Below are 27,198 nucleotides of genomic sequence, written 5' to 3'. Positions count from 1 at the left end.
AGTCACAAGTGGGCATTACTTAAAAATCAACCTATCTTTGTTTTTTTTTTAAACTAAATTTCCACAAATTTCTAACAAACCTTTGATTTTTCCTTTTTCTTTCTTGGCCAACTAGACCTTCGATTTTTCAGTAGTCATCCTTTTGTGAGGATTTCTTACGAAAAACACAACTTTTGTTTTTTGTCAGCTCGATATCAGTAATTTTCTAACATGCCTTTAACTTTCAGTAGTCATCTTTTGTAAGGTAGTACTAAAAAAATAAAAAAGACTTAATCCTTATTTAAATTTTTAAAACTTGTTATCATAATATTGACAACTAGAATATATACAAGTCAATTAGAAATTTCACAGAAATAAAGTAGCGCCATGAATGCTTTACTTATTCAACCAATAATTGAAGCCGTACATTTAAACTTCTACATTTAGTTTCAGACACACCCACGAACAATACATATTATCAAGATCACACATTATTCACCAAAATCTGAACAAAACACTAGCGAACATCTTCTCACGTTACTTATCACACGATCGACAGTGTCATTTTAGTCACTTATAATTCAAAGATTCCATATATGCTACAACACAACTAATTAAGGTCGCCTTTGATCAAGGTCCAGGACCAATCTAACAACTCGGCAAAAGTTGAAAATTGTGAACACCAGGACAGCAATTCCGACCAAAGTAGAACTTGCCCTCCAAGCGTCTCTAAAGTATACCAATCTCAACGAAGCCATTGTACGATACCATTCATTCTGGTAATGTTTATTCAGATCATATGTAATCTTGTTATAGCATGTCTTGTTCACCACAACATGTTTGCAGAGACTGTTCACCAGGGTCGCCACTTCCTTGTCACTCCCAAGTTCATGGACAATGACTTCCTTCTCAACCAGCAATTCAACATCGTCTTTCGTGTGAATGAGAGAGTCAATGAGAGAGACATAGTTACAGATGTAAGGTTGATCCGAGTAATGACACTGCTCGAAGGCTATAAGGTTTCTGAGAACACATTCTGTTGTGTTGTCTATTTTTAACTGTGGGATTTGTAAACGAGCTTTGAAGTACGAGGATTTTGGTAGACAACCCAAGCACAAAAACCAACTCAAGATTTTAACTTTCTCCAACTTTATGTCAGCTAAGGATCGATCGGTGACTTTCTCAAAGCTCACTCCAGATTCTTGCAACTTGGTTGCAGTCCTTAGAACACAGGAGGACGACACTTTTTGATGACCAGTCATTTCCTTACAAAGGTAGAAGTACCTGGTCAAATAATATCCTCACAAGATTTAGTCAATTTGTTGCTGCTGCTGTTATTATTGTCGTTGTTGTCGTCGTCGTCGTCGTTATTATTAGTGATAAAGAAATATTTTCAAACTTCTGAAACTTGATTTCAATAGTTCGAAACTTTGGTGAAAATATTAAAAATATTTTTTAAAATATTAAATGTAGTTTGTTTAAAATTTGATACAATGGTTGAGATGTTCCATGGAGAGGAATAAGAGGGAAATCTAAATGAAGAAAAGCCAACCAATAAAACCTGAACTTATTTATAAATTTTTAAACTGTAGCGATGAAATTATTAAAAAAACTATACGAAATATTATCGATCTAATTATTATAATGATAGGAATGTAACAATATATAATTAGTAATTTCTTTGTTAAAAAGTGTAAGATATTTTTAACCGAATCTCACTCCAATAAAATAATTAATTATTTTCAAATTAACATTGTTTTTTTATATTTATCCGTATTTAATTATATATTTTACTTTAAAATAAATATAAAGTCATTTATTTATTTAAAATACTTTTTAAAAAAAGGCACATTAATTATATTTTAAAACACTAAAAATGTTATACTTTTTTAATAGCCAAACCCTCAAAAGATGCTTTAAATTCCTCAACAGAGAGAGAGTTTTGTACAATCAAGATGACTAGTCCTTTTTTCGGGGGGGAAAAAAAAAGTCACTGTAATCGCAATAAACAGTATTTGAATATCAAGATTACTATTGGAAATTAAATGCAGTGCTTTTGGAGATAAAAGTACATACCTGATGAAATCAGTGAAATGTAATGGGGCATTATTTTTCCAGTTCTGCTTCACTTGTTCAAACCCCGATGAGGGCTCGGGATGATCCGAATCTTGTTTATAAGGATGAAAACACTTGAAGTAATTGTAAGCGACCTCAATGAATCTGCAACGCTTGTTAACGGAGGCAGGGACGACAGAGTTGTATAACTCTTCCAAGATGATCAATGGAATCTGATTTTCAAGCAGAAGCAAGTCTCTCTGGATACTCTTGTTCAGCCATGTTTGTTTCAGTATAACATAATCACTGTTTTCTTCTTCTTTTTTCTCCTGAATCCTCAGAAATAGTTCCATGATGAATACAGAATCCAATAACATCATGTCCACCAACTTCTGCGGCGTGATCTCGGGCAACAGCTTTTCTGCATAGCATTGGCGTATGTCTTCTTCTTTTTCTTCAAGGAAGTCCTTGAACTTGACCAGGGCTCCAATTTTGCCCTTGACACGTTCCTTGAAGAGATCCAAGTAGTGAAGTTTGTGCATTTGCATTGGTTTTAGCTCTTTCGGATCATAGTGAAGTGGTCCTATTGAAACCAACTGAGGAGTGTAGGCATCCTCATTCAGCTTCCGAAGATTGCATGGGACTCTGTAGATGTTACACTTACTTGTGTTCATCATTGGATCTTCCAGTTCAGTTTTTATATCGATCGTAATGTTTTTCACTATCTCATACTTAGGATTTGATGAACCGGATAATTTTGTATTAGATCCCATTGAATACTGAATCCCAACCTGCTATTAGCCAAATGACAGAAGAAGAAAGCTGTTATATATTTTTTTTTTAAAAAAATTCTGCTAATAAATGTAGGAGCTAAATAACTACTCCATCTGCTCCATCTTATAAGATGTTTTTTGGGTAGTGATTTGTTGTACTATAATATAACATGTTTTAAAAAAATAATGATTCATTAATAAAAATAATTTCAAAACCTTAGTCTTTCTTGTTAAATGAAAGATATATTTGGATGTTCAATAAAAAATTAAGATTCCAAGCTTCGTCTAATCGATTTCATTGGTACTCACAATATTCTTATCAAAATATGTCTTGTAAATCCAACAAAGGTTGGTCTAGTTGCAAAAATTTTGATCATATAAATCATATGATTATGGGTTTAAAATCTGATAGTCAATGTGATAATTTTATTGATAAGTGATTTGTATGTACCTTGATAATTATTCAGAATTCAACTCGCCTAAATTTTTTTTTAACAAAAATGTTTTATAAAATAGGATAAGAGTAGTTCACATGGATTATGAGAGAGTGGGAGAGAAAGGAGGTGGTGAGGATATTTTGTTCAAGGATAGAGTTATTTGAACCTACAATAACTTAAAACCCATACCGGAATCTGTCAGTCCAAAACTGGCCAAGGAATTGGGGGTGTTTGGAGAAACCAGTCAACAAACCGGGGGAAACCAGTAAAAGCAGCTGCTTGACTGGTTGTGTCGGTCAACAGGAAGAAAAGGAGGAAGACTCAAAAGAAGGAATGGAAAAGATGGAATACCAAGATTGAAGAAAGAACAGAGAAAACAAGACAAGGATGAATAGTGGCATAGAGACACTTGGCAACGACAGCTAGGGGTGTTCATAAATTCAGTTTGATTTAATTTTGAGCAAAAACCAAACCGAACCGAACCATTCGGTTTACTGATAATTGAGACCTGATCGATTTTTATGAAGTTCGGTTTGGTTCGGTTTTATTTTCGGTTTAGTTCGGTTTGGTTAAAGTCTTGATCAAGTTTTAATGCACTTGTTTAATTTATTTTCCTTTTCTCCATCTTCATAATGGTGCTATGTACTAAAATTAAATTTAATTCTTTTTGACTCTTTTTTTTTTCATAAATAGAGGTATAAAAATATAATAAAATTTTAATGTGATAATAATAATTAATCATAAAAATTGATATAAGTTTTTAAGATTAAAATTATTTAATATTATGTATTTTCATTAAAATCCTTTGAAAATGTTTATCTATGTATCTATATTTTAATAAATAATGAAAAACTTATTATATAAAATTCAAAACAAAATGTTTCTTGTAGATAAATTGAATGCTGAGGCTTTTAGGTTGTAAATAATTAAATGATGATCATAGCATGATTATTATAATTACTTAATATTATGCATTTTCATTCAAGTATTTTAAAAATGTTTATTTATTATTATAAAAAATTCAAAACAAAATGCTTCTTGTAGATAAATGGTTATATATTTTACAAATAAATAAATAAAATTTTTTAATCAAGTTTGGTTCGGTTTGGTTCGGTTTCTAGTACTCAAAACCAAACTTGAACCGAACCAATCGGTTTTTATATCATAAAAACCGAAGCAGACTTGATTGTTGTTCGGTTTTGATCAATTTTTGTCGGTTTGGATTGGTTTGGATCGATCCTTTTAATTTGAATCGATTTTGAACACCTTTGACGGCAGCTTCACATGCATGCATCCTCTTCATTACATGGCCTACCTCAATAGAGATATCGGTGTGTGATTATTACTATATTTAAGGAGGGAGCTGTTGGGTACTTTGGAGTCTTCTGCAAACTGAGAAGCAAAAGACTGATGGAATGAAAAGTTAACTAAAAAAGAAAGAAGGCTATTACCCTATGTATAGCTGATCCTACGTAGCCCAAAAAAAAAAAAGGGTCCTACATTACATTACGTTGGATTTATACTCTATACCATTGCATTATGTTGGATCTTCTACTTCGTAGCCACGGGGCTGTCTAAACTTTTTTTATTTATTTAAAAATAGGGTTAAATTTTTTTTTTCTCCAATTATTTGCTCAAAAATATCTCATATTCTAATCATTTAAAAATATAAAATATTTTTTTAAAAATTAAATTTTAAAAAAATGTAAAACATTTTTAATCTTTTAAAATATAATTATTATTTTTTTCAAAAATACCCCCATTGATAAATGACTTTATATTTATTGTAGAGTGTTTAATAATGATGAGTATGAAAAGAAAATGTTAGTTTAAAAGTAATAATTAATTTACTGATGGTGAAATTTAATTAAAAATATTTTACATTTTTAAATAAAAAAAATAATTTTGTTTTTCAATATTTAAAAATGGTGTACCAAACATCCTACCGTCAAAAAAGTTTAAAGTGTTAGTTGACCCAAAATTATAAGAAATAATCTCAATTATAAGAAAAATTGATTCTGGACTATAATATTTATTTTTGTTAATTAATTTATGCTTTTAAAATAGTGGTTAAAATCTTAATTTTTTTTAAAAAAATATATTTTTCTAATCTACTCTTGAGTATAATAAATATAAAATTTGATTTATTTAAAATATTTTCATTAATTATTCAATAAAGTAAAAATAAAATTGACATAAAATATATAAAACCTGTTTAATACTCAATATTTTAAATTAAATAAAACTTTTAAAAACGACTGATATTGTGATTCAAAAGAAGTAAGCTTTTTAATCTCAGCCCTCTTTATTATTAAATCCTAACTCCATACCAGCGAAACAAGTAGGAGAAATCGCATACAAGGACTGCTCGAGAATAACTTTCATGAGCAGTGCTTGAATATAATTGTTCCTAGAAAGTAAAACCAGCCGGTTCACTAGTTTTGCCAGACGAGAAGGGGGGAAAAAGAAGAATACTGTGAAAAAGGAAAGGAAAAATTAAAAGATAGGAGACGAAGAAGAGAGAAGTAGAGTTAAAAAAAAAAAACTGAAAAGGAAAACTAGAAGATGGCAAGAGAAGAGGAAGTAGAAAATGAAAGAAAGAACAAAGAAGACAATGATGAATAATAGAGGCTATTTGCAACAGCTAGCAGCTTCACGTCCTCCTCAGTTCCACTCTGCATCTTTTACCTCGGCCAGATCTTGCTTCTTGGGATGGTAAAGATGAAAGATGGAGAAAGGAGGCAGAAGATGAAGAATAGAGACACGTGGGAACCTTTTTTTTTTTCCCCCTTTTTCCGGGCCAATTCACGTGGGAACTGTTCAGTACCCGCGTGTGCATACTGATCAGAAGCAAAAGGACTAATAATGGCCAACTTAAAAGGATAGAAGATTAGTATGATCCACTACCACTATGCAGCTGGTGGTCCTACCTCGCTGAAAAACCGGGGGAAAATAAAATAAAAGTCCTACATTACGTTGTTTGCCTAGACTGTTTATATTAAAAAAAATTGATTATACCTTAATTATTTGATAAATTTCATCAAAATTTTGTTGCACTTTCTAGATATTCTTCTAATTGTGCTTAATTTTCTCAATCTCAGACATCTTGCTATTGAGAAATCCAACTTATATTAATCTCTCATTTTTTTAATCTATTTATTTGATAAAATATTTTGTATTTCATATACTTTAAGTTAACTTAGTTGTCCAATAATTAGACAGTCTAATTTTTTTATTAAAAATAAAAACTTAACATCATTTTGGCAGTAGCTGAGCTAACAATAGATACAGAGAAGACCCTCACAGTAATTTTAAGGGTTTCCAGTCCCATAGTAAACACTACAAAATAGAAATATAGATCATAAAAAAAGAATAAAAAGAGAAACGAAAGCAAGAAAAATACAGAGCATAGATGCAAGCGGAAGAAATAACATAAAACATAATACCGTAAAAAGTTTCTGTATTTCTTCAGTAAAACTAAGTTTCTATATTTCTTCAAAAACAAAAGAACAACAAAAGAAGTAAAAAAGAAGAAGAAGAGTGGATATAAATGAAAGATTTCTGAACCTGGAACAGTTCGTTGTCTCTTCTCAGAAAATGATCTTTGTGTTGTGTTGGCTGAATATAGTCTGAAATCTGAGTTCAGGATTTAATTTAAGATAGATAGAGGAAGAATGTGAGAGAGAGAGAGAGAGAGAGAGCGGGCGTGCGTGGGTGTTTGGGTTCGGGATCTTTGTTGGATGATATAGAAGACGACACAATAGGGTGCCTCGATGTTTAGTAGATCTTTCCGGTGGCGGGAGATGAATAATACTTTTTTTTATTAAAATATAAAATATTAAAAACCAATATACAGTTCTCAAAAAAGGTAGTTAAATTTTTAAGTTTTTTTTTTAAATTATACTCCTTCCATTAAAAAATATAAATTTTTTTAATTGAATCTAACTTCTTAATAAAGTAGTTATTTACTTTTTAACTAACTCTATCTTTTCATATTTATCTCTATTAAACACCCTACAATAAATATAAAGTTATTACCAATAAGTCACTTAAAAAAAATAATGATTACACCTTGAAAGACTAAAAACACCTTATATTTTTAAATATTTAACTCCTCAAAAAATACTTTATATTTTTTAACAGAGGGAGTATCTTTATAATTTTATCTTCATTAAATATTTTATATAAATATTTTGATAATAATAATTAAAATTTCAGTATGTTATTATTTAAAAAATAATAAATAAAATAGAGATATAATTAAAAATAATTATAATAAGCTATTTCCTCTATTGAAAAGTAAAAGATATTTTTTGAGGAGTTAGATATTTAAAAATATAAAATATTTTTAATTTTTTAAAATGTAATCATTGTCTTTATTTCAAAAGTATTTCTATTGATAATAACTTTCTATTTATTATAAGATATTTAATAAAAATAAATATAAAAAAAATATAATTAATTAAAAATTAAATAATTACTTTATTAAAAAAATAAATTTAATTAAAAATATTCAAACGGAAGTATTAATCATCTTTTATTTTAAATAAAATAAAATTTTTAAAAGATATAAGGAGGGAATAAATAAATTTCTGAGATGAAAGGCACGTACATTTCGCGTCAACATTATTAAAGAGAATTTAATTTTCTTGGGATTTGACATGGGAAAGAATTTTTTTTTTTGGCAAGGAAGAGCAATAATGGGGTGCGGGAGAGAGAGGGCATGCATGTTTGGATTCATCGAAGTGTGGAGGCCTAACCTTGCTGCAATACTACTCGATTCTGTTTGTGTTATAAAACAATTTTAACTATTTTATAAAAATAAAAAATTATTAAATTATTAATTTTTTAAAAAAATATAATTTTTTTTAATTTTATCCATATTTAAATAATATATAATTTAAATTTACATTATATTTTTATAATTAATAAATTTAAATATAAATAATATTAAAAAACATATATTAACCACTAAAAAATATTTTTAGAAGATGTTCTCTAGGGGGAGTATTTATTCAAACAGGCCATATATTAAAGTCTAGCTCCAATTCAATCAAATAGACGTGTTTCACAAATTATATATTATTATAATATTCAGGGCTCATATATATATAACATATATATAATAAAGTAATATATTATAATATATTTTGTGTTACTTATAATATATTTAAGCCTTGATAGGTTTAATTTAAAGCCTGTAAGCCTATTTAAAGGCGTGCATAAAAAAAAAATTAAAACCAAACCTTTAATAAGTTTAGACTAAGATCTTTATTTACACTAAATTTTGAAAAAAATGAAAAATAGGTCTTAAGATGGTCAATTAATTTAACTTAAGTCTTAGATATCAAGCTTTAAAAATTTACAAATTTGACTCTTACTTTTACAACTTCCTTGCGATGTATTTACAGCTTGTGCCCAAAATTTAATAGGAAAAATAAATTTATTTATTTTTTAATAATGTTAATATTTAAAAAATAAGTTGTAAATTTTTAACATTTAACATTTAGATCTAAGTTGAATTAATTAATTTTTTTTGAAATTTTTCTATCATTCTCCCCATATATTTTTTTATTTATAAATATTTTTTATTAAAGATAATTTTATTTAAAATATAATTAGATATTAAATACGAACACATCTAACCTAAAAGCATTTAAAAAACTTTCACAATGCTATGCTAGGAGTTAATGGCTATGAAAGCCACCCATCAACCACTTCTATCGTATGGGGAGAGTTTATGGCCATAAAAGCCACCCACCCACCACGTGTAACACATGGGAGGAACGAAGAAATTAAAATTTTGAAAATAAGTGCAATAATTTACCCTTAAAAATGTAGAAGAGTTGCACAAGCAATTAGTAGAGTAGCAGCACCTAGTAGAACTACAACATGGTTGCTCCCATATTTTTCTTGTCATTTTCTTATATTTTCTATATTGTTTTACAACAGTAACAATCTCATATTTGTTCCTATCATGCAAGTCTGCCATTTTTCTTCGTCTCTATTTTTTTAATCTTTCATTTTGAAAAGACCCTGAACTCATCATTTGATTATGCAACTAGGTTTATTCAAACCATATGAGGAGGAGCCCATGTTCAATTTTTAGCTTATCTTACTGGTTCAAGCTTAAAAAACCCTGATCCAGCTCATTTCGATCCCTACCCTATCCAAAAAGAAGAAGAAGAAGAACACAATGAAGAAGAACAAAAATGAAAATATTTTCTAATCTAACTCCATAAATTCTTAACTTAATTATATCAATAAAAATTTGTTATTTAATTAAAATTATATTAAATTACAATAAATTTTAATTTTGCCTCTAATAATTTCAATTAGTATCATGATGATGGTAAGTTAAGTATCAATTAATATCTATTCTCTTTTTTAAGACAAAAATAAAATTATTTAATTACTTAAAAATATCATAACAGCTCATATATTTAAAGACAATAAATTTTTTTAAAATACTATATATATAAAGACAGAGGGGTTATGTACGTAAGGATATTTTTATCAATTAATTTTTTATTTCAATAAAAGAAACAAAGTCCTTAATTAATTAAAATTTAAAATTTTACAATATTTGCGTGTCATGAATTTTAGTCCAAAGGTGTCACTGTAATTTGTCTTGTTTTTATATTTTATATTAAATTTTGAATTGATGAATTTGAGTGACGTCACCTATAACATTTTTGCATATGTCATACTAATTATTAGACGAGTACAAGTTTGGTGAAGCAACAAAGTGATCTTCACTCATCCACCAGCAGCCACCCCAGAGCTCTTGAGCCGGACGATGGTGTACGTTGGGATTACAACTGATTGATTTACAGCTGTATTTTATTAAATTGAAAAAAACAGTTAAGAAATTAACTAAATGTTACCAAAACGTGAATCAGCCATCATAAACTAATTTGCTAGTCAAAATTACAGGTGAAGTGATTATAATTAAAATAATGTTAAGTTACTGTGAGTGATAAGAATTTCTATGCTTTAAATAAGTATTTTTTTATTTTATAGGGAAGGTACTGAAAAAACAAAATCTAGATTATTTTTTTAAAATGACAATTAGGAATTTTATAAAGATATTAATGACAATTGAAGATCTTAAATTATTGAAATGCACTAAAATTCAAGATGGACCAATAAGAGAGTTAAAAAAAAAAAATTAAATCTCTTCTTCCATCCACTTGTCCTTAGGTGCCTCACAAAAAATTTGTCAAATTCAATGTCCAAATCTTTAATCTTTTTAAAAAGCTCATCACCTATTAATGGCAAAAGTTGCTTACTTTTTTTTGGATTTTCATTAAAAGTTTTTCTCAACTGTTGATAATAATGTTTTTGATGTAAAAATTTGCTATTCTTAAAGTAAACATTTTTCACCTCATGTTGTAGTTTTGTAGAATGTGTGACATCTTCACAAATAGGGCAGTTAAGTTGCCATTTTATAATATACCCTAACATATTAACATAAATAGGAAATAAGTTATTGATTGTACGGAGAGGCATAGCTCTTAAATTAAATCCTTCTTCCTTACACCCATTATATACCTCTAAACTTGACTTCTACATGATCTTTAAGTCATCAATTAAACACTACAAAAAATTATTATAATAGATATGGAAATTAGAGACAGGCTAATTGTTGTCTCTAATAGAGACTAATTATATTTTTAAACACGGGTTTAATTTAAAAAATATTTTAAAATATGAAGACAAATTTAGGGATGGTTTATATATATCTCTAAAAAAGGGATCACAAAATCTGTCTCGACTTCTTTCATTATCCATCACAAAATTTTAATTTTTTAAAAATAAAAATGTTACAAATAAGTTGAGAAATAAATAAATTTCATCATTAAACTAGCCATCTCCAATCCATAGATATCTAATATTAATTTCACATTTTTTTAGATTTAGAGATTGAATTTGAGATATATTTTTTTATGAATTTAGAGACAAAAAGTTAATCATCTCTAATTCCCTCTCTATATATTTTTAAATTTCATAATTTTATTTTTATTAATTTTGAAGAAATTAGAGACGACTGAAATGAATATATTAGAGATAGAATTATTTTTGTTTCTTGATACTCTCTAATTCAAAGTAGAGACAGATTTAGAGACAGAGTCATATTTTTAATTTTTGGATTATCAATTTTTTTAATACATGTTTGAATTTTGTTAAGATGCAAATTAATTTTAAAAGATGTAGAAAACATTTTATCATTGTTTAGTGAGCTTTTTGCTGAATGCAAACAACAAAAAATTGAGGTTTGTGTTCAAAAACATTTATCTGATAGTGTTTACAAATGTTTTCCACGTTGTTTAAATATTTCTATTTTTCTTTTACTCTTTCTCTTAGTTTAACCATTCTCATTTTCTAAATTTCTATTTAATATTTATTAATTTATTTTATAACAATAATTAATTGAATTGTTTGTTTGTTTTGTATTATTCATATTTCCTTTCAGTACTTTTATAATTTTTAATAAATTTTTACTATATAAAAAAATTATCTTAAAAGAAGTCACTAACTATATTTTATAACCGCACATTAAAATAACAAAATTATCTATGAAATTGAATATTAAGAAGGATCAATAAAAATATGCTTGAAATGACTATAAATAATATTTTACAACTTGAACTAATTATTTTAGTACAAATTATCATTTTTAATTTTATATATATATATATATATATGAATAATGTTCATTTTCAGCATAGGAAGGAGAAAAGAAAAATAAATTTTGAAGTATATAAAAATAATTATTTTATTGACATATAGAATAATATAAAATTATATAAATAAAATGATATTTAATTTATTACAAATAGAATAATATTTAATTTAATAAAAATAGAATAAAGTATTAATATATATATATATATATAACATATTTATAAGATTTAAAATTTTAAATTTGTTTCATACTAAATAAATTTGATAAAAATATTTTTTAAAAAAGTAATTTTTTTAAAAAAATTCATATAAATATATTTAAATTAAATAATTCATTTAAAAAAATTTTATTTTAAAATTTATTAGTATTCATTAAAAAATTTAAAATTTTTCAAGATGAAAATTAAACATTTTATATGGTTGAAATTAATTTTTATATTAAAATAATTGAAAAAATATAGATAAAATTTGTTTGTAAGAAAATAATGGAAACATTTAACCATTTTTGAAGAAGATAAAAATTTAATTATTTATTTATTAATTTTTTTAAGAATAATATGGAGGAGATAAATGTAAAAGATATTTAATATAAACTAAAATAATACATATTTTTAAATAAATTATATAGTTAATTATTGTCATTTAAAAGGGAATATTTTTATATTAAAAATTTCTTTCACTTTAAGTTCATTTTCCTAACAAAAATAATATTTTATTAACAATATAATATAAATAGTCATATAAATTATTGAAAATAAAATATAACATATGTATATCTTTTTAATAATATATTATTTTATATATTTTTATGTAGTTAAATAACATATATTTAATTTTACATGTAATAACTATAGGTACATTTCAGCCTAACTAGCAAAGAAGAAGGATTTAAGGCTTGGAAGATGGGAGATTAAGGGATCAAATCTTGGTTTTGACATATTTTATAACAAATATGTGATGTGGCATGTGGTGTCATCCAACATGGCATGCGGTGACGACATGATGCGTGACATGACATTGGTTGACCCACACATAGGTAGGTGAGTTGGCATGTGTAGACTCATATGTGGCTAGTGAGGTGTCAAGTGATGTGATATTGGCTGATTCACATGTGGTAGGTGATGTGGCACTGATATGGCAATGTAGACTTGAGTAATTTAGTTTTCATGTTGTAGAGATAAATTTAGAGACTATTTTATTCTGTCTTTATCATTTTATATAATTTTTAAAGCATTTTATGGTAATGGATTTTTCATGAAAATTAGAGGTGGCATTTTTTTAGAGACAGAATACATCTATCTCTAATTAGTAATGACTTAAAATACCCGTCTCTAATTATTTAGCGACATTCCTTTTTGAGACACCATGATATCCGTTTCTACTTGTTTAGAGATAGATTTTTCACTAGTTAGAGGTGAATTATTAGGCGTCTCTAAATAACAATTTTTGTAGTAAGGAGAGCCAAATATATGTCTATGTCATTCCCAAGTTGCTTAGGTCCTGCAATTAGCACGGATAATATCATATACTTGCGCTTCATGTAAAGCCATGAATGAAGGTTATAAATTACTAAAATGATTGGCCATATATTATGACTATTTCTTTGAGGCCCATGTAGATTCATCCCGTCAATAGACAAAGTAAGACATAGGTTCCTACTTTTTTCCTCAAATTTAGGGTTCTCATAATCAATAGGATGACAAAGCATACTGTCTTTAATCCTTTTATCTGCATGCCATGTTAAGTTTATCACAACCTACACATGTGTCTAAATCTAGCCACGATTTAAAAATGTCATAGTGCTTTTGCTGGACTCAATCTGTTCCGCTTGTGACACAAGGCAATACACTTTGGACACTTGGTCAATGATCCATATTCATTCTAAAATAAAAGGAAACCATTAAGGTCGAGCATGCATGTATCTTTCAATAACTCATGCCAATGGATCGCGTTATTCATTTTGTGTCATATGTCTAGCAAGAAAGCTCATTTTTCTTAGAAAGCAATTTTGCTTTCGAATAACCAAATAGCTCAATAAAGCTTGCATCACTCTATCCATGTTTTGCTTTTATGTTGTACAATTTTAACATTGTTAACAACTTTGATACACAACAAGTAGTGTACATTAGCATCTCCACATCACTTTTCAACTTCACAAACATTTCTAGACAATCCTCAAGGTCCTTTTCAATCACTTTTGGCCATCTATTTGTTGAGACAATCTTTTTTAAGTGTACATGTGTTGAAATCATCAAGATATGATGCATAGCTTTCACTACACTCCCAACTACAAGTCTATAACCAATATCATCCCTTGTCTTGCCATGTATTATCTAAAACTATATAAGGTTAGGAAGTCTTGATAGTCTAAGTGTCGAGAGTGCTCCACTAGTGGGGACTCAAGAGGTCACTCATATTTGTGATACTTGGTCTGAGATAGTAGTGTGGTAGGCCCTGTTTATGTAAGGCTAGAAGTTTTGGTTTGAGGGTTGAGCTTGCTTCGCTAGTGCAAACCGAGAGTGCATGAGCATACTAGAAGAATGAGCATGTCATTGTGTATATATCTATCTATATTGCTTTTTATTGGAATTGATACTACTTTATCCCTTGTATTTGATTTTTTTTACTAATCAATAATTGGGATTTATCCAAGTTATCGGGATATATGTCTCACTCCATTACCTTTTATATACAAGTGAAGAGAGTACCAGAAGGCCAAGAAAAGAAGCAAGAAAGGATTAGCTTCATTTAGTAGTGGTATAACTACCTTTTTATGTAATGAATATATAATGTTGTTGATAAATGTTTGAGTTGCTAACTAGGATGCATATGTGTATATATGTGTATGTACGTGGTGATATTGTTTGATAACTTGCTTGTATATTTCTTATTGCATCTTGCCAAGTGTATCACAGTGGTGAATACGTTGGTAGGCCTAGATACTATTCAAGTAAGTGTATAATACGATGTGTAACTTGTTCTACTGATAATATATGTGTGTTGTTGTTTGGAAATGTGTATGTGATATAATAAATGGTAAGGCTTAACCCTATATGTGAAAGTCAGATGATTGAAAGTAGAATAAGTGTACTTATATTTATATGAATATATGTTGTATCTCATATAAGACCACAAGTGTATAATGTGTCATTGAGAGGTCAAATTGTGATTGTGGAGTATGGTATGTGATATAATGTATCAATAAAGTGTAATTGGTCCATTTGAACTTGGTTTAAGGCCCAAAGTGGTTTAATGAAGCAAAGTGTGAGAATTAAACACTTAGGCTGTATGTTTTTGGAAAGAAAAGTAGCTTTTTGCATGAAGTGTTCAATCTATGATTAGACTATTAGATTGTGTCCAAACTTATCTCATTAGATAGATTTTGTTATAAGCTTCATGGAGGCACTTGAATTACTCTAATTGGACATCGTATGTGGAAATGATGAGTAGCGAAAGTTTGTATCAGAAATCTACCATGATAGCAAGATCTGATACATGCGCTGTGGCACATGGCACATTTTTGGGAAAAATGAATGCTTAATTTTTCTAATGGTTAGGTCTACCTTTACATTTCCATGAGCCCTTTTTATTTAACATATTTTCTATGAAGTTGAAATCTCGCATTTTAAAAACAATATAAGGGCTATATCTTTGTTATTTTGTTGTGATTATAATGTATGATGTGGATGTGTAAGTAAAGCTCATGGTGAGGATGGATATTTTATAGATAATATGTGATAGCATGTGACTCAAGCATTGATCTTACCTTGCTTTAACTCTCCTAATTATCATTGAGTTGTTGATAACATTTTCTTTCTAAAAATTAAGTTGCTGATAACATTTTCTTTCTAAAAATTAATACTAGATTAATATTATGGATAAGAGATAGATGTTTGTTAGGCATGCATCTCAAGAATACTAGAATGGGGTTCAAGAATTCAATAAGTTTGCACTTGAGCATACCAAAGATCTGGAAAGAATTATTTGTACTTGTTTAAAGTGTAATTCTGTAAGTCATGCTTCTCCATAAAAACTTGAAGACCACTTGGTGAAATTTGGAATCAATCAGTGTTGTAAGTGTTAGACACTATATGGGGAGACACTAGATGCAATTAATTATAGCCGACAACATAGTGAAAGTTGTCATTTCCCTAATTTTGACACAAGTGCATATAAGACTGACCATCTCATAGAGTTGGAATGTGCCATGAAGCGAAACTCAAGGTTTTTTCTAGAAATGTTAGAAAGATTGGAGAGTATGTAGAGACTTCTTTGTATGAAGGTTGTGAATTCACAATATTGTCCACAATATTAAGATTATACAACATGTAAGATATGGGTAGAGTGATTCAAGCTTCATAGATTTTCTTTCTCTTATAAAAGAAATACTACCAGAGAAGAAAAAGCTTCCAAATTGGGCTCACTAAATAAAACACTTTTTACACTTGTTAAAAATGACTTTTTACGGTCAGGCCCTTCTTGTACATCTTTAGGATCTTCATCCATATCCTCTTTAAAATTAGAATCCTCATTTAAAGGTTCATATTCTTCCTTCTCATCTTCAAAAGGTTCTTCCTTAGTGTCAAAATCCTTATTAAAAGGCTCATAATCTGATTCATCTTGATATTCTATGCTAACAAAATAATTTTCTAAATTTTCAAGGCTGTTTGAAGCCTTTAGCTTCATTTTTACCTCAAAATAAAATAAAAAATAACTTTTAAGAAATGAAATATATGTTGTTGAAAAGCACTTAAAACTCAAAAATTAAATTTCTTCTAGGTGGCATTACTACAAAAATGACCTTATTTGACTTTTATTTTGAACCTTATTAATCAGTTAATAATGGTCAAATAAACAGGTATCATTTAAAATTGCTTAACGATTTTTCAACTATGAAAAACTGTTAAATAAAGTCACTAGATTTGACGCTTATTTCAAATAAGGATCCAATAAGGCTCCTTTATTTGACCCTTGTTTGAAACAAGCATCAAATAAAGTAGCCTTATTTGACCCTTGTTTGAAACAATTGTCAAATCAAGTAATCTTATTTGACCCTTCTTTAAAATAAGAGTCAAATAAAGTAGCCTTATTTGACAATTTTTTAAAATAATTGTCAAATAAAATAGTATTGTTTTGTTTTTGTTTAGTTATTTTTAAAATTTTTATTTTTAATATTAAAAATGTAAAAATTAAATCAAAAATTGATTCATCATAATATGGAAACAAATTATTATTAATCATTAATAAAAATTACAATAACCAATATATAGTTAGCATTTAGTTTCCCATGCATGCAATTCCACCAAATATAACACTTGGTTTTAAAATAAATATATAAGTACAACTCTTCAAGTTCTTCAACCCTACGCTAAAAAGGTGTTTGAAATAATACATGCAATTAGTCTTTTCATGATTTTTCTCCATTTGTCCTCAACTTTGATCAATATTTGACAATTGGTACCTTTAACCAGTCTTCTTTTGAGAGTTGTGGTTCATTGGTGATGTTGTAGGAGGTATTTTTGGAACATCTAACTAATCTACACCTTAGTCTGTATACGCACCTACATCTACAAAATTCAAAATGAATTTTAATACAATTCCATAATATGTATTTGCTTGTTGCTCTCTCTCTCTCTCTCTCTATATATATATATATATATATAAGTAATAAATTGCATAAGGCAACAACAACTATATACAAACAAAACAAGCACACATACCTAACCATATTTGACCAATACTTATAATATTTGCCTTTATGTGTGTGTTGTTAAGGTAGTACTAGAGCCATTGAGTGGTTAATGAAAAACTGAAGAGGCAAATATTATAGAATGAAACATTACTTTCTAGAAACTAGAAACTAAAAACTAAAAATATATATGTATTGACTACAAATATATAATATATATTGAAAGACAGAGTATGCCAGCACATCATAACAGATAGAGTTAAAAAGCTCAACTGATGTAGAAGAACTAAATGGGTCATTTGACCATATTAAGCATGCATACAAGCATGCACAAATGCATACATGTGCATATAGACACTCATTAAATTGTAGGCAAAGATTTAGGAAAACCAATGCTATAATTTCATAAAAGTAATAACACAATATTACATCACCTATTAAAAACTGATTCTATGTAATTTTGAGAGAAAGTATTTTGATGTAAGAAATAATATATGTAATCAAAATACAGGAACCTTTTCTTGTAGAATGTTGGGCCTAAAACAATATTGTAAAGTTAAATATAAGGGAAGTAGAATAAATTATATTTTAACTGATAAAAGGTTAAGGTGTAATTTTACCCTTAAACTATTCTTAAAGAAGCAATGTTGCCCCTAAACTAATTAAATCAAAGCAATGTTGCCCCTGCCGTTTAAATTTTTGTTAACTGTACTAGTAGGACCTACTTTTCATAAGTTAAGGTGTAATTTTTTCCCTAAACTAATCTTATAAGAGTAATGTTGCTTTCGCAGTTTAAAAATCATAAACATCCATTAACTGAAGTTAGTAGGACCCACTTTTTATTATCTCTTTGGTTAACATTGAATCAGGTCAGGATTTCAACTAGCTTGTGGCATTCCAATTACTAAATTGGTTTTTGAGTAACCACTTTATGATGTTCTATGTATAGGCTTTTTCATTTATAATGTAGATGATAGAGTATATTTATTTATGATAGTCAATTTTGTAAGTTAATCCACTTAAGAATATAATAAGTGACCTTTTTACCACAAGAATGTTGTTTATATGCTTTTTGTTGGATCACTAGCTCCTCTTGTAGTATTATCAGTGTGAATTTATACTTTAACTATTATCATATTTGTCATATAAGAAAATTAGTATAAAAATTGAGCTTCTTCTCAATGTATAGTTCATGACTCATTGAAATGTTGATGAAGAATATCATGACATAGATAAATGCTTTCACATGAATATTGGATGTTAAAAAGGATATGAATGGAATGGCACTAGCACAAAAAGTAATTTTCATTATCTTTCTAGTTAATGGACGTTTATGATTTTTAAACGGTAGGGGCAACATTACTTCAATTTAATTAGTTTAGGGGGGACATTGCTCCTCTAATAATAGTTTAAAGGCAAAATTTCACCTTAACTCATGAAAAGTAGGTCCTACTTGTATAGTTAATAGACGTTTAAATGGTGAGGGGTAACATTGCTCTGATTTAATTAGTTTAAGGGCAACATTACTCCTCTGATAATAGTTTAGGGGCAGAATTGCATCTTAACCCGTTAATAAATTATCCTATTGTGTGTAATGGGAGAAATCATAGTCTGAAGGTGTAATCATGGCCAGTGAGTGTGTGTGCTGGGGTGAGACTATGGTTTCAGGCTAGGTAACCCGGAGGTTCGGATGGTAGTGATCATGCTATATTAGTATTGAATTGTGAAATTGGCTTATGAAAGTGAAATGTTATATTGATGAAGTGATTCAAAGTGAATTTCATGTTATATATTATGTTCAACTATATATTATGCTATACTTGCTTATAGTTATATGTGATGATTGGTAGTAAAGAGTTATTCTGTTATTGTGATTATTATCTCACCCCGTGGTTACATTTTTACAAGTCATAGTAGTGAGTAGGCTAAGGGGAAAGAGTCAGGACTAGCATAGTTGTACTATTACCATAGAATTCTTGAGTTTTATGTAATGAACACTACTTTTATGTGTATATATATATATATATAAAGTTGCCCTAAGATTTGCGTACATGTCTAAGTCATGAATTATTGAGATTTGTAGTGAATTTGCAAATCTTAGCTCATATGTATAAATATATGGTGAAATAAGCAACTTGGGCTAAGATTTAATTGTGAATATGTTGTGAATGTGGAAACAAGTGAATTAGTAGTGAAATTGTGCTAAATATGGCCAAACTAGAATTTTTGTGTAAAGTTGTGAAAAGTTATCTGATGTAAAAATGGGCTGTTAAGTGATCAAATTGTGATTTATGTGTATTTATGATATAAATTGTCGTTAGTTAGGTGAATAAGGCCCTTTTGAACTTGGTTCTAGGCCCCAAATGGTCTAATAAGATAAAGTGAGTAATTTGAGTGCTTTAGTGTGTTAAATTCTTTAAAAAAGTAACTTTTTGCCCTTGAGAGTTTAAATTTTGATTAGAATGTTGGATTGCCAAACCTATCTTATTAGTTAGTATATGAAATAAGATTCGTGTGGTCACTTGAATTACTTCGATTGGACATCATATGTAAAAATGGCGCATGTTAGAAGTTCATCCTGTGAATTGTCAAATGATAGCAATAAATATTGTCATGTACATCGTGACGCATTGCATGCCACACTGTGGCTTATAATGCAGAGAAGGGCTGCTCGTGGATCTGTGCCACATGTCATAGCGTATGTGGTGTACACCGTGGCATATGCCCTATTTTCAAACTTTGTTACTTCACTTTAAAGGCATGTGTTGAATGTGATAAATGCAACTATTAGTTTTTTGCTGTGCAATGATTATTTTCTACTGGATTTTAAATGATTTTGATGAGTTGCAAAACAAGTCTTGGGTCCCATATAACATCCTAAATTTCTTAATCCCGTGATTAGTTGTTAATCAAAGGTAAAGTGGTAATTAGTATGGGATTAGAGATTTAGATGGTTAATTGATGATTTGTGTCTTTGGGATGTTGTATGAATAGATATGGGTGGAAGGATTGCATTTCAGGTCAAAGCAAGTATGCATGGTGAGAATTTTCCTTATTGTGCCATGCGCCGTGGCTTGTTCTATATATGCTACGACATATGGACCAAAAAATGAATCCTTAAATAATTTTGGGTGAATTTCAAAAGAAAGAATATGAAAAACACACAAAAGGAGAGGAGAGGAAGCTGAGGTCTACTAGAGCAAGCTATTTCATAGCGGTGGAAGATGCTTTTGATTAGTAACTTAGCGGGTAAGCTACATATAACTCTTACCTTCCATTTTACCCAAATTTCTCTGAATATGAGTTGTAGAGAAATTGAATCGGTGAAATTTTAAGGGTTTAATTCTTTCCCAGTAGTAATAAAAAGGTTCTTAGGAGTTAAATTAGAGCTTTGCAACTGGTTTAGAGCTGAACGATAGAGCATTGAACTCGTAGGATCAATTTGGCCCTAATTCAAAGAGATTTTAGGGTTAAAATCTTGTTTGGGCAAAATAAGACCAGTTGAAGTGATGTAAAGTGGTAATCGAGTAGTAATGGACTTAGAAGGGATAAAAGGAAAAGAAAATACAACTAAATATAGCCAAAAATAGTAATTTTATACTTTTGGTCAAATTAGACCAATTGATTAAATTGTGCCAAATGTGTTCAAATTGGCATATGGAGCCTGAGAGTTGAGAAAGGAAGCTTATGATAAGTTGTAGTGGTGGTTGAAATCCACGGGTAACCTTTATAGGGACAAAAGGGTTGAGATAATTGAATAACTTTCTTTGTTTGACTATTTATTGTAACTACATGTAAGTATGCTATGTAGTGTATGAAATTATTTTGAACCAAGTATGATTGATGGCATCTTGTGAATATTGCATGAAATAGCTTTTGATAGAATAAAAGTATTAAAAATGTGATTTCATATGGTATGTAAATATATATATATGTTATGTGTGAGAAAGTATATAAAGTGTTGAATAAGGAACCTATGAATGGTTTGAAAAGTATGATCATAGGGGTGAGAGTTCACTTGAGTAGAGAGGTGCTAATAAGACCATATGGCATATTCTCCTTAGTACCTGACAGGGTGCGGTGTTGAAGAATTATACCTCTTTAGTGCCTTTCAAGGTGCAGTGTTGGAGTTGATATCCTTAGTGCTTATTGAGGTGAGGTGTTGGAGATTTGGGACTCCTTAGTGTCTGTATGATATGGTGTTAGAGTCAACGACACCCCATTGTGTGTATCAGGGCAAACCATAGTCCGAAAGTGAGATAGCACACCTTTGGCCAGGTAATTTTACCATTGAAGGTGAGCTCAGGGTAATGAGAGTGTACATTAGTCTAAGGTGAATCTATATTTTCTTGTTAGGGTGATTTGGAGGTTTGATTAGTGGTGATCATGCTATGTAATGCTTGTGCTAGTAAAGTGTTGAAAAGTAAAGAGGTGAAATGTGAGACATTGATGTGATTTAAGTGAAACTTGTGATGTATGCTATGTTAATGAGATTGAAATGGTATATTATGCTTTATTTTTATATAGTTACATGTGATAGTCAATAGGAGTGTTATTTTGTTATTGAAATTTTTATCCTACCCTCGTAGTTACATTTTTATAGGGCATAGTAGTGATCAGGGCAATAGAAAAGAGTCTGGACTGGCATAGTGGTGTTGTGGCTGTGAGACATTTTTAAGTTTGTTTAATGAAATAAAAACTTGTGTATATATATGTAATTAAGTTTCCATATGAGTTTGCATGCATGCTTTGAATGCTTTAAAATGGGTTTTTGATTGAAAGTGTAGAGATTTGTGATGAATCTTATCCCATGTGTGAAATTGTGATGAAATGAGTAATTTAGGGCTAAGATTGAGTAGTAAATATGATGTGTGTGAATATGTGATAGAGAAAAGGGCCAAGTAGGCCATGTTGTGCCAAGTGATGGTAAGTTATGAAAGTGTATGAAATGTGAAAATTGGCCATTAAAGGGTCAAATTTTAATATATGTGTATATGTAAGTTTTGTTGTGGTTAATTAGGTGTATTAGGTTTTTTTGGACTTGGTTTAAGGCTTTGTGTGGTCTAATGAGGGAAAAGCGATCAACTTGAGTGTTTAGGTGCACAATTTTTTAAAAAAGTGACATTTTCCACCTGAATATCCAAATTTCAATCAGACTGTTAGATCATGTCCGAACCTATCTTATGAGCTAGCTAATGGGATAAGCTTTATGTGGGCGCTTGAATTACTTCGATCGGACGTCGTATGTAAAACTGGCATATGTTGAAAGTTTATCATTTTTGTTGTCAAATAACAGCAAAAAATTTAGATAAGCACATCGCAGCGTATGGTGTCACATGCTACAATGCATGGCGTAGAAAATAGGGCTTATGGCTCTATGCTATATGCCACGGCTCACGTACTGCATGCCGTAGCGCATGGCCTAATTTCCAACTTGATTTTGAGGTTTTAATACATACAATGATTGAGATTAATGTATAAGTTATTTTCACTACATACTTTTCTGATGTGTTATGATTCTGGTGATTTTTCAAAACAAGTCTTTGGCTAAAGCTTTACAAACAAATTCTTTGATTACTGATTGGTGTGTTTGATGAAGTGATTTAGTTAATCTTCTCCTATATCAAGCAGATATGAGAGGAGGTTACATCCTAAGTCTTTTAACTGAAAATTTTGGAATGCAATTTGGTTTGTGAATGTGGTAATTTGCTTAACCCTTCCTAATGTTAGGTGTATATTAGGAGAGGTTATAGTTTGGTATCAATTTTTGAGTTTTGAGACCAGATTTTTCTTGTTGCATTCACTTTTAATTGTTCATTATACAACTCTTTCCCTTATGCTCACTTTTACTTATTCTTTTCATCCTTAAGAGGGGAGAAATAGTATATCATAGGAGAGGTACTCATGCTATAAATGTTTATTCTAGACAGGTAAATGAGGAGGAGTAAGAGCTAGAAGTTCAATCGATTCAGCCAAGTCGAGGGATAAGCAGGATGAGTTGTTAAAGAAACTCAGAAATATGATAGTGGACATAAGGCAAACGGTTTGAGATCATGATACAATTATGAGAGGTAGAGAACAAGAAGAGAGAGTTAAAGTTCAAGGTATCTAGTGTAAGAAGAAGCGTAAAGTAGGCTTGGACCATCTTAGGATTCAGGTAATAAATAAAAGGTTCTCAGCACTGGGCCATCAATTGATTGTGCTTGGAAGACTTTCATTCAGTTTAACCCACTGACATTTGATGGAATTATGAAAAAGGGAAAAGCAGAGTTGTAGATTGAATAACTATAGACTATCTTTGAAGTTGTGGTCTGCACAACTAAGCATGAGGTTGTTTTGGCCACAGTGCAGTTAGTTAGGGTTATAAAGAGATGGTGGGATTTTATGAGACTGACCAGTAGTACTCTTTTGACTTGGGAAGAGTTTAAGAAGGTTTTCTTTGACCAATACTTTCTAGTTTCTTTCAAAACTAAGAAATAGGAGGAATTTCATGCTCTAAAGCAAGGAGACCTGGATGAGGAAGAGTTCATCAAAAGATTCAATGTCTTATTGGTCTACTCTACGTACCTTCAACATAGCAATGACACCAAGTGGAAGGCTATGAGGTTGTTAGAGAAGATGAGACTCGAATACAGGCAACAGATAACATTATTTGATGTGACAACATATGAAGATATGTGTCACAAGTTGAGAGTAGCAACCAGGATATGTGTCACAAGTTTGAGGAGATTCTCATCCTTATTGGGTTTGACAAGCAGAATTTCAAAGGAGCCTGGGTATAGTTTAGGCAGTTCTAGTTCCTTTAGAAGGAAAGGTTTTACCAAGAGATTCCAGTCTCGTTCAATGCAGAGGGGATCAATTTAGAGAAGTAGAAGTGTAAGAATTAGGCCTTTACAGTCTTCGAGGCAAGCATCTAATGTTCTAGTACCGACATTGAGTATAGGAAGGTTGCCCGAATGCAATATTTATGGTTGATCCCATGCAAGTAGATGATGGGCTTGCTTCAAGCATGTGAAACACTTGAGGATGGTACTTCAGATTCTGAAGGACAAGAAGCTGTATGCCAAGCTTAGTAAGTATGAGTTCTGGTTATGAGAAGTTTGATTTTTAGCACACGTGGTATTTACGAATGAGATTTTTAGGGATTTGCATAAGGTTGATGTAGTATTGAAGTGGTAGCGTCCTAGTTCGGTCATAGAGATATGCAATTTTTTAGGATTAGTTGGATATTATTGACAATTTATCTAAGGATTTTCCTAGATAGCATCACCTTGACTAAGTTAACGTGAATGACCATCCTTATATTTGGGATGGCTAGTGCGAAATAGCATTTCAGAAGTTGAAAGAAAAGTGAACTATAGCTCTGATATTGATTATCCCTAATCTAAGATTACCTTATGAGGTGTATATTGATGTATCACTGAAAGTCCTAGGTTATGTCTTTAATGCAAGATGGTCGAGTGGTAGTATATGCTTTACGACAGTTGAGACTATAAGAAGAGAATTATCTTGCTTATGATCTAGAGCTTACAGCAATGGTGTTTGCTCTAAAAATTTGGTGCTATTATTTGTATGGTGTAGTATTTAGTATGTTTAATCATAAGACTTTGAAATACCTAGCACGGATTTGAAGGAGCTGAACATGAGGTAAAGAAGATGATGGAACTTCTAAAGGATTTTTTTGAGCTTAAATACCATCCGGGTAAGGCAAATATAGTTGCTGACGCATTAAGTCGGAAGACTTTGCATGTGGCAAGTCTAATGGTACAGGAGCATAAAGACCACCTGTGACCATATGTGATTTTGTTGGTACTAAAATTGCAAAATATAAACTTGCAATATATGGTGAAATCACGCATGAAACACACTAACTTATAAGCGAGAAATAACATTGAGTCTAAAGAACTGGAAAAACCATGCGTGAAATACATTGTTCCTCATGTGTGATCTTGCTTCGCTTACATATATCTTGTGAGTCAACTCTTATATTTCACATGTGATCTAACGTTTGGATGTCTAGCCTTTTCTCCTTTTAATTCTCTTAACTGCACTCAAATTCAGTTACTCATTCCTTTTAAACACTTTTTCATTCTGTATATCCCTCAAATTCCTTCTCAATCTTCAACCTAAATCTCTTTCCTCTGATGTTCTATAATGGCTAAAACTAAAGACATTGGGAAGAGAGCTAGTAAGGAACTAACCAGAAAAAGAAAATTCTTTAAGGCCATGATTGCTAAAGGCAATAAATTACTTGGTCAACTAACTAAGAGGACCAGGACACCAAGAAAATTGAAAGAGCCTACTATAACATCTGAGCCTGCTTCAACTGTACAACAAGATGAGGCTCTTATCAGAATAGGATGAGAACTATCTCTAGATGGCTAGTAATTCACCTCTTAATGATATTTCTAAGGCAAGTATTTGAGAAGGAAAATTGTTAAGCTCAGAGTACTAGATAAGACTCAATTAGTTCTTATCCTCAGTAGTAGTGGTAACTTGTAAAGTCCCTACTTTAATTCATACTTTACTATTTATATTCGCATACAACACAATACAATATCAGAGTAAGAACTCTCAATTTGTTTTCAAAATGTGGAATCCTGAGTTTATTAAAAGCATGTTTAAATAAGAGGATTAACAGAAATGTAAACATGATTCAAGATTCAACAAGGTAGAATTATTCTTCTGGAAAAGTGCCATGCACCGTGGCAGGTGATACAGAGCAATGTGCTTTGTTCTTTTCCATGCCATGCGCCATGGCATGGCACATAATGCATTACGACACATATAATAATAAATCCTGCTATCATATGGTAGTTCAGAAGATGAACTTCTGTCACATGTCATTTCTACATCCGATGTCTGATTGGAGTGATTTAAGTGCTAATAACAAGACAAGTTTAGACTCGATCTAACGTTTGATCTAAAATTGGACATTTGGGTGCAAAAAGCTACTTTTTTTTATTTCAAAAACTCACACCCTAAATGTTCAATTCTCATTTCTTGTTCCATTAGACCACTTTAGGCCTAAAACCAAATCCAAAAGGACTATATCCACCTAATTAACATATCAAATCACATATATCACATCAATTATTTATATTGACCTCTTAATGCCATATTACACACTTGTGAACTCATATGAGGCACAAACTATACAATATATGTATACATATACTTGTTTCACTTTCAATTAACCGACTCTTACATATGGGGCTATGCCTCATCATACGGTCAGAAATCAAAAATATACTCGACTCTTCCAAATGGGGCTCGGTCTCACCATTTATGTCAAGTTCTTTTATAGACATATATTATCACATTTAATCCACATTCAATAAAAGTTGAACAAGTTACACAATAGCATATATTTGCTTGATTGGCATCTAGGCCTACCCACGTTCCTATCACTATAGTATTCTCGGTGAGATGCAGTATCATATATATATATATACAAGCAAGTTTTCAACCACAATTATATACACATTTACATATTTATATTGACATACACTTATGCATCCTAGTTAGCAACTCAACTATAACAACTTATTATACATTCATTTACACAATGGTAGTC

The 27,198-nt window shown here is 30.1% G+C and overlaps 1 protein-coding gene across 3 annotated transcripts; it reads right to left on the bottom strand.

The window, feature by feature from the left end:
- Window positions 1–350: 350 nt before the first annotated feature.
- LOC129288963 (UPF0481 protein At3g47200-like) lies at window positions 351–6,948 on the bottom strand. 3 transcript variants are annotated; one of them, XM_054925785.1, is made up of 3 exons: window positions 6,812–6,948; window positions 2,056–2,825; window positions 351–1,263 (listed from the first exon to the last, which is right to left on the bottom strand). In XM_054925785.1, the coding sequence occupies exons 2-3, from the start codon at window positions 2,805–2,807 to the stop codon at window positions 594–596; spliced, it is 1,422 nt and encodes a 473-aa protein (XP_054781760.1). In that variant the 5' UTR covers window positions 2,808–2,825; window positions 6,812–6,948; the 3' UTR covers window positions 351–593. The 3 variants fall into 3 exon arrangements, with proteins under 3 accessions (XP_054781760.1, XP_054781761.1, XP_054781762.1); XM_054925786.1 differs by having other exon boundaries at window positions 2,056–2,828; window positions 6,812–6,899; XM_054925787.1 differs by lacking the exon at window positions 6,812–6,948 and adding an exon at window positions 3,434–3,552.
- Between the last annotated feature and the right edge of the window lie 20,250 nt (window positions 6,949–27,198).

This window comes from Prosopis cineraria, unplaced genomic scaffold (assembly GCF_029017545.1).
Source record: "Prosopis cineraria cultivar Desert tree isolate PC_DT_omini unplaced genomic scaffold, ASM2901754v1 PC12, whole genome shotgun sequence".
Lineage (NCBI taxonomy): Eukaryota > Viridiplantae > Streptophyta > Magnoliopsida > Fabales > Fabaceae > Prosopis > Prosopis cineraria.
The sequence above is the reverse complement of the archived record's forward strand: the minus strand, read 5'-3'. Positions and strand labels throughout refer to the sequence as shown.

Coding starts and splice junctions, on each gene's coding strand:
- LOC129288963 (XM_054925785.1), bottom strand. CDS start 2,807: ATGGGATCTAATACAAAATTATCCGGTTCATCAAATCCTAAGTATGAG. Junction 1,264..2,055: donor CATTTCACTGATTTCATCAG/GTATGTACTTTT, acceptor TTATTTGACCAG/GTACTTCTACCTTTGTAAGG.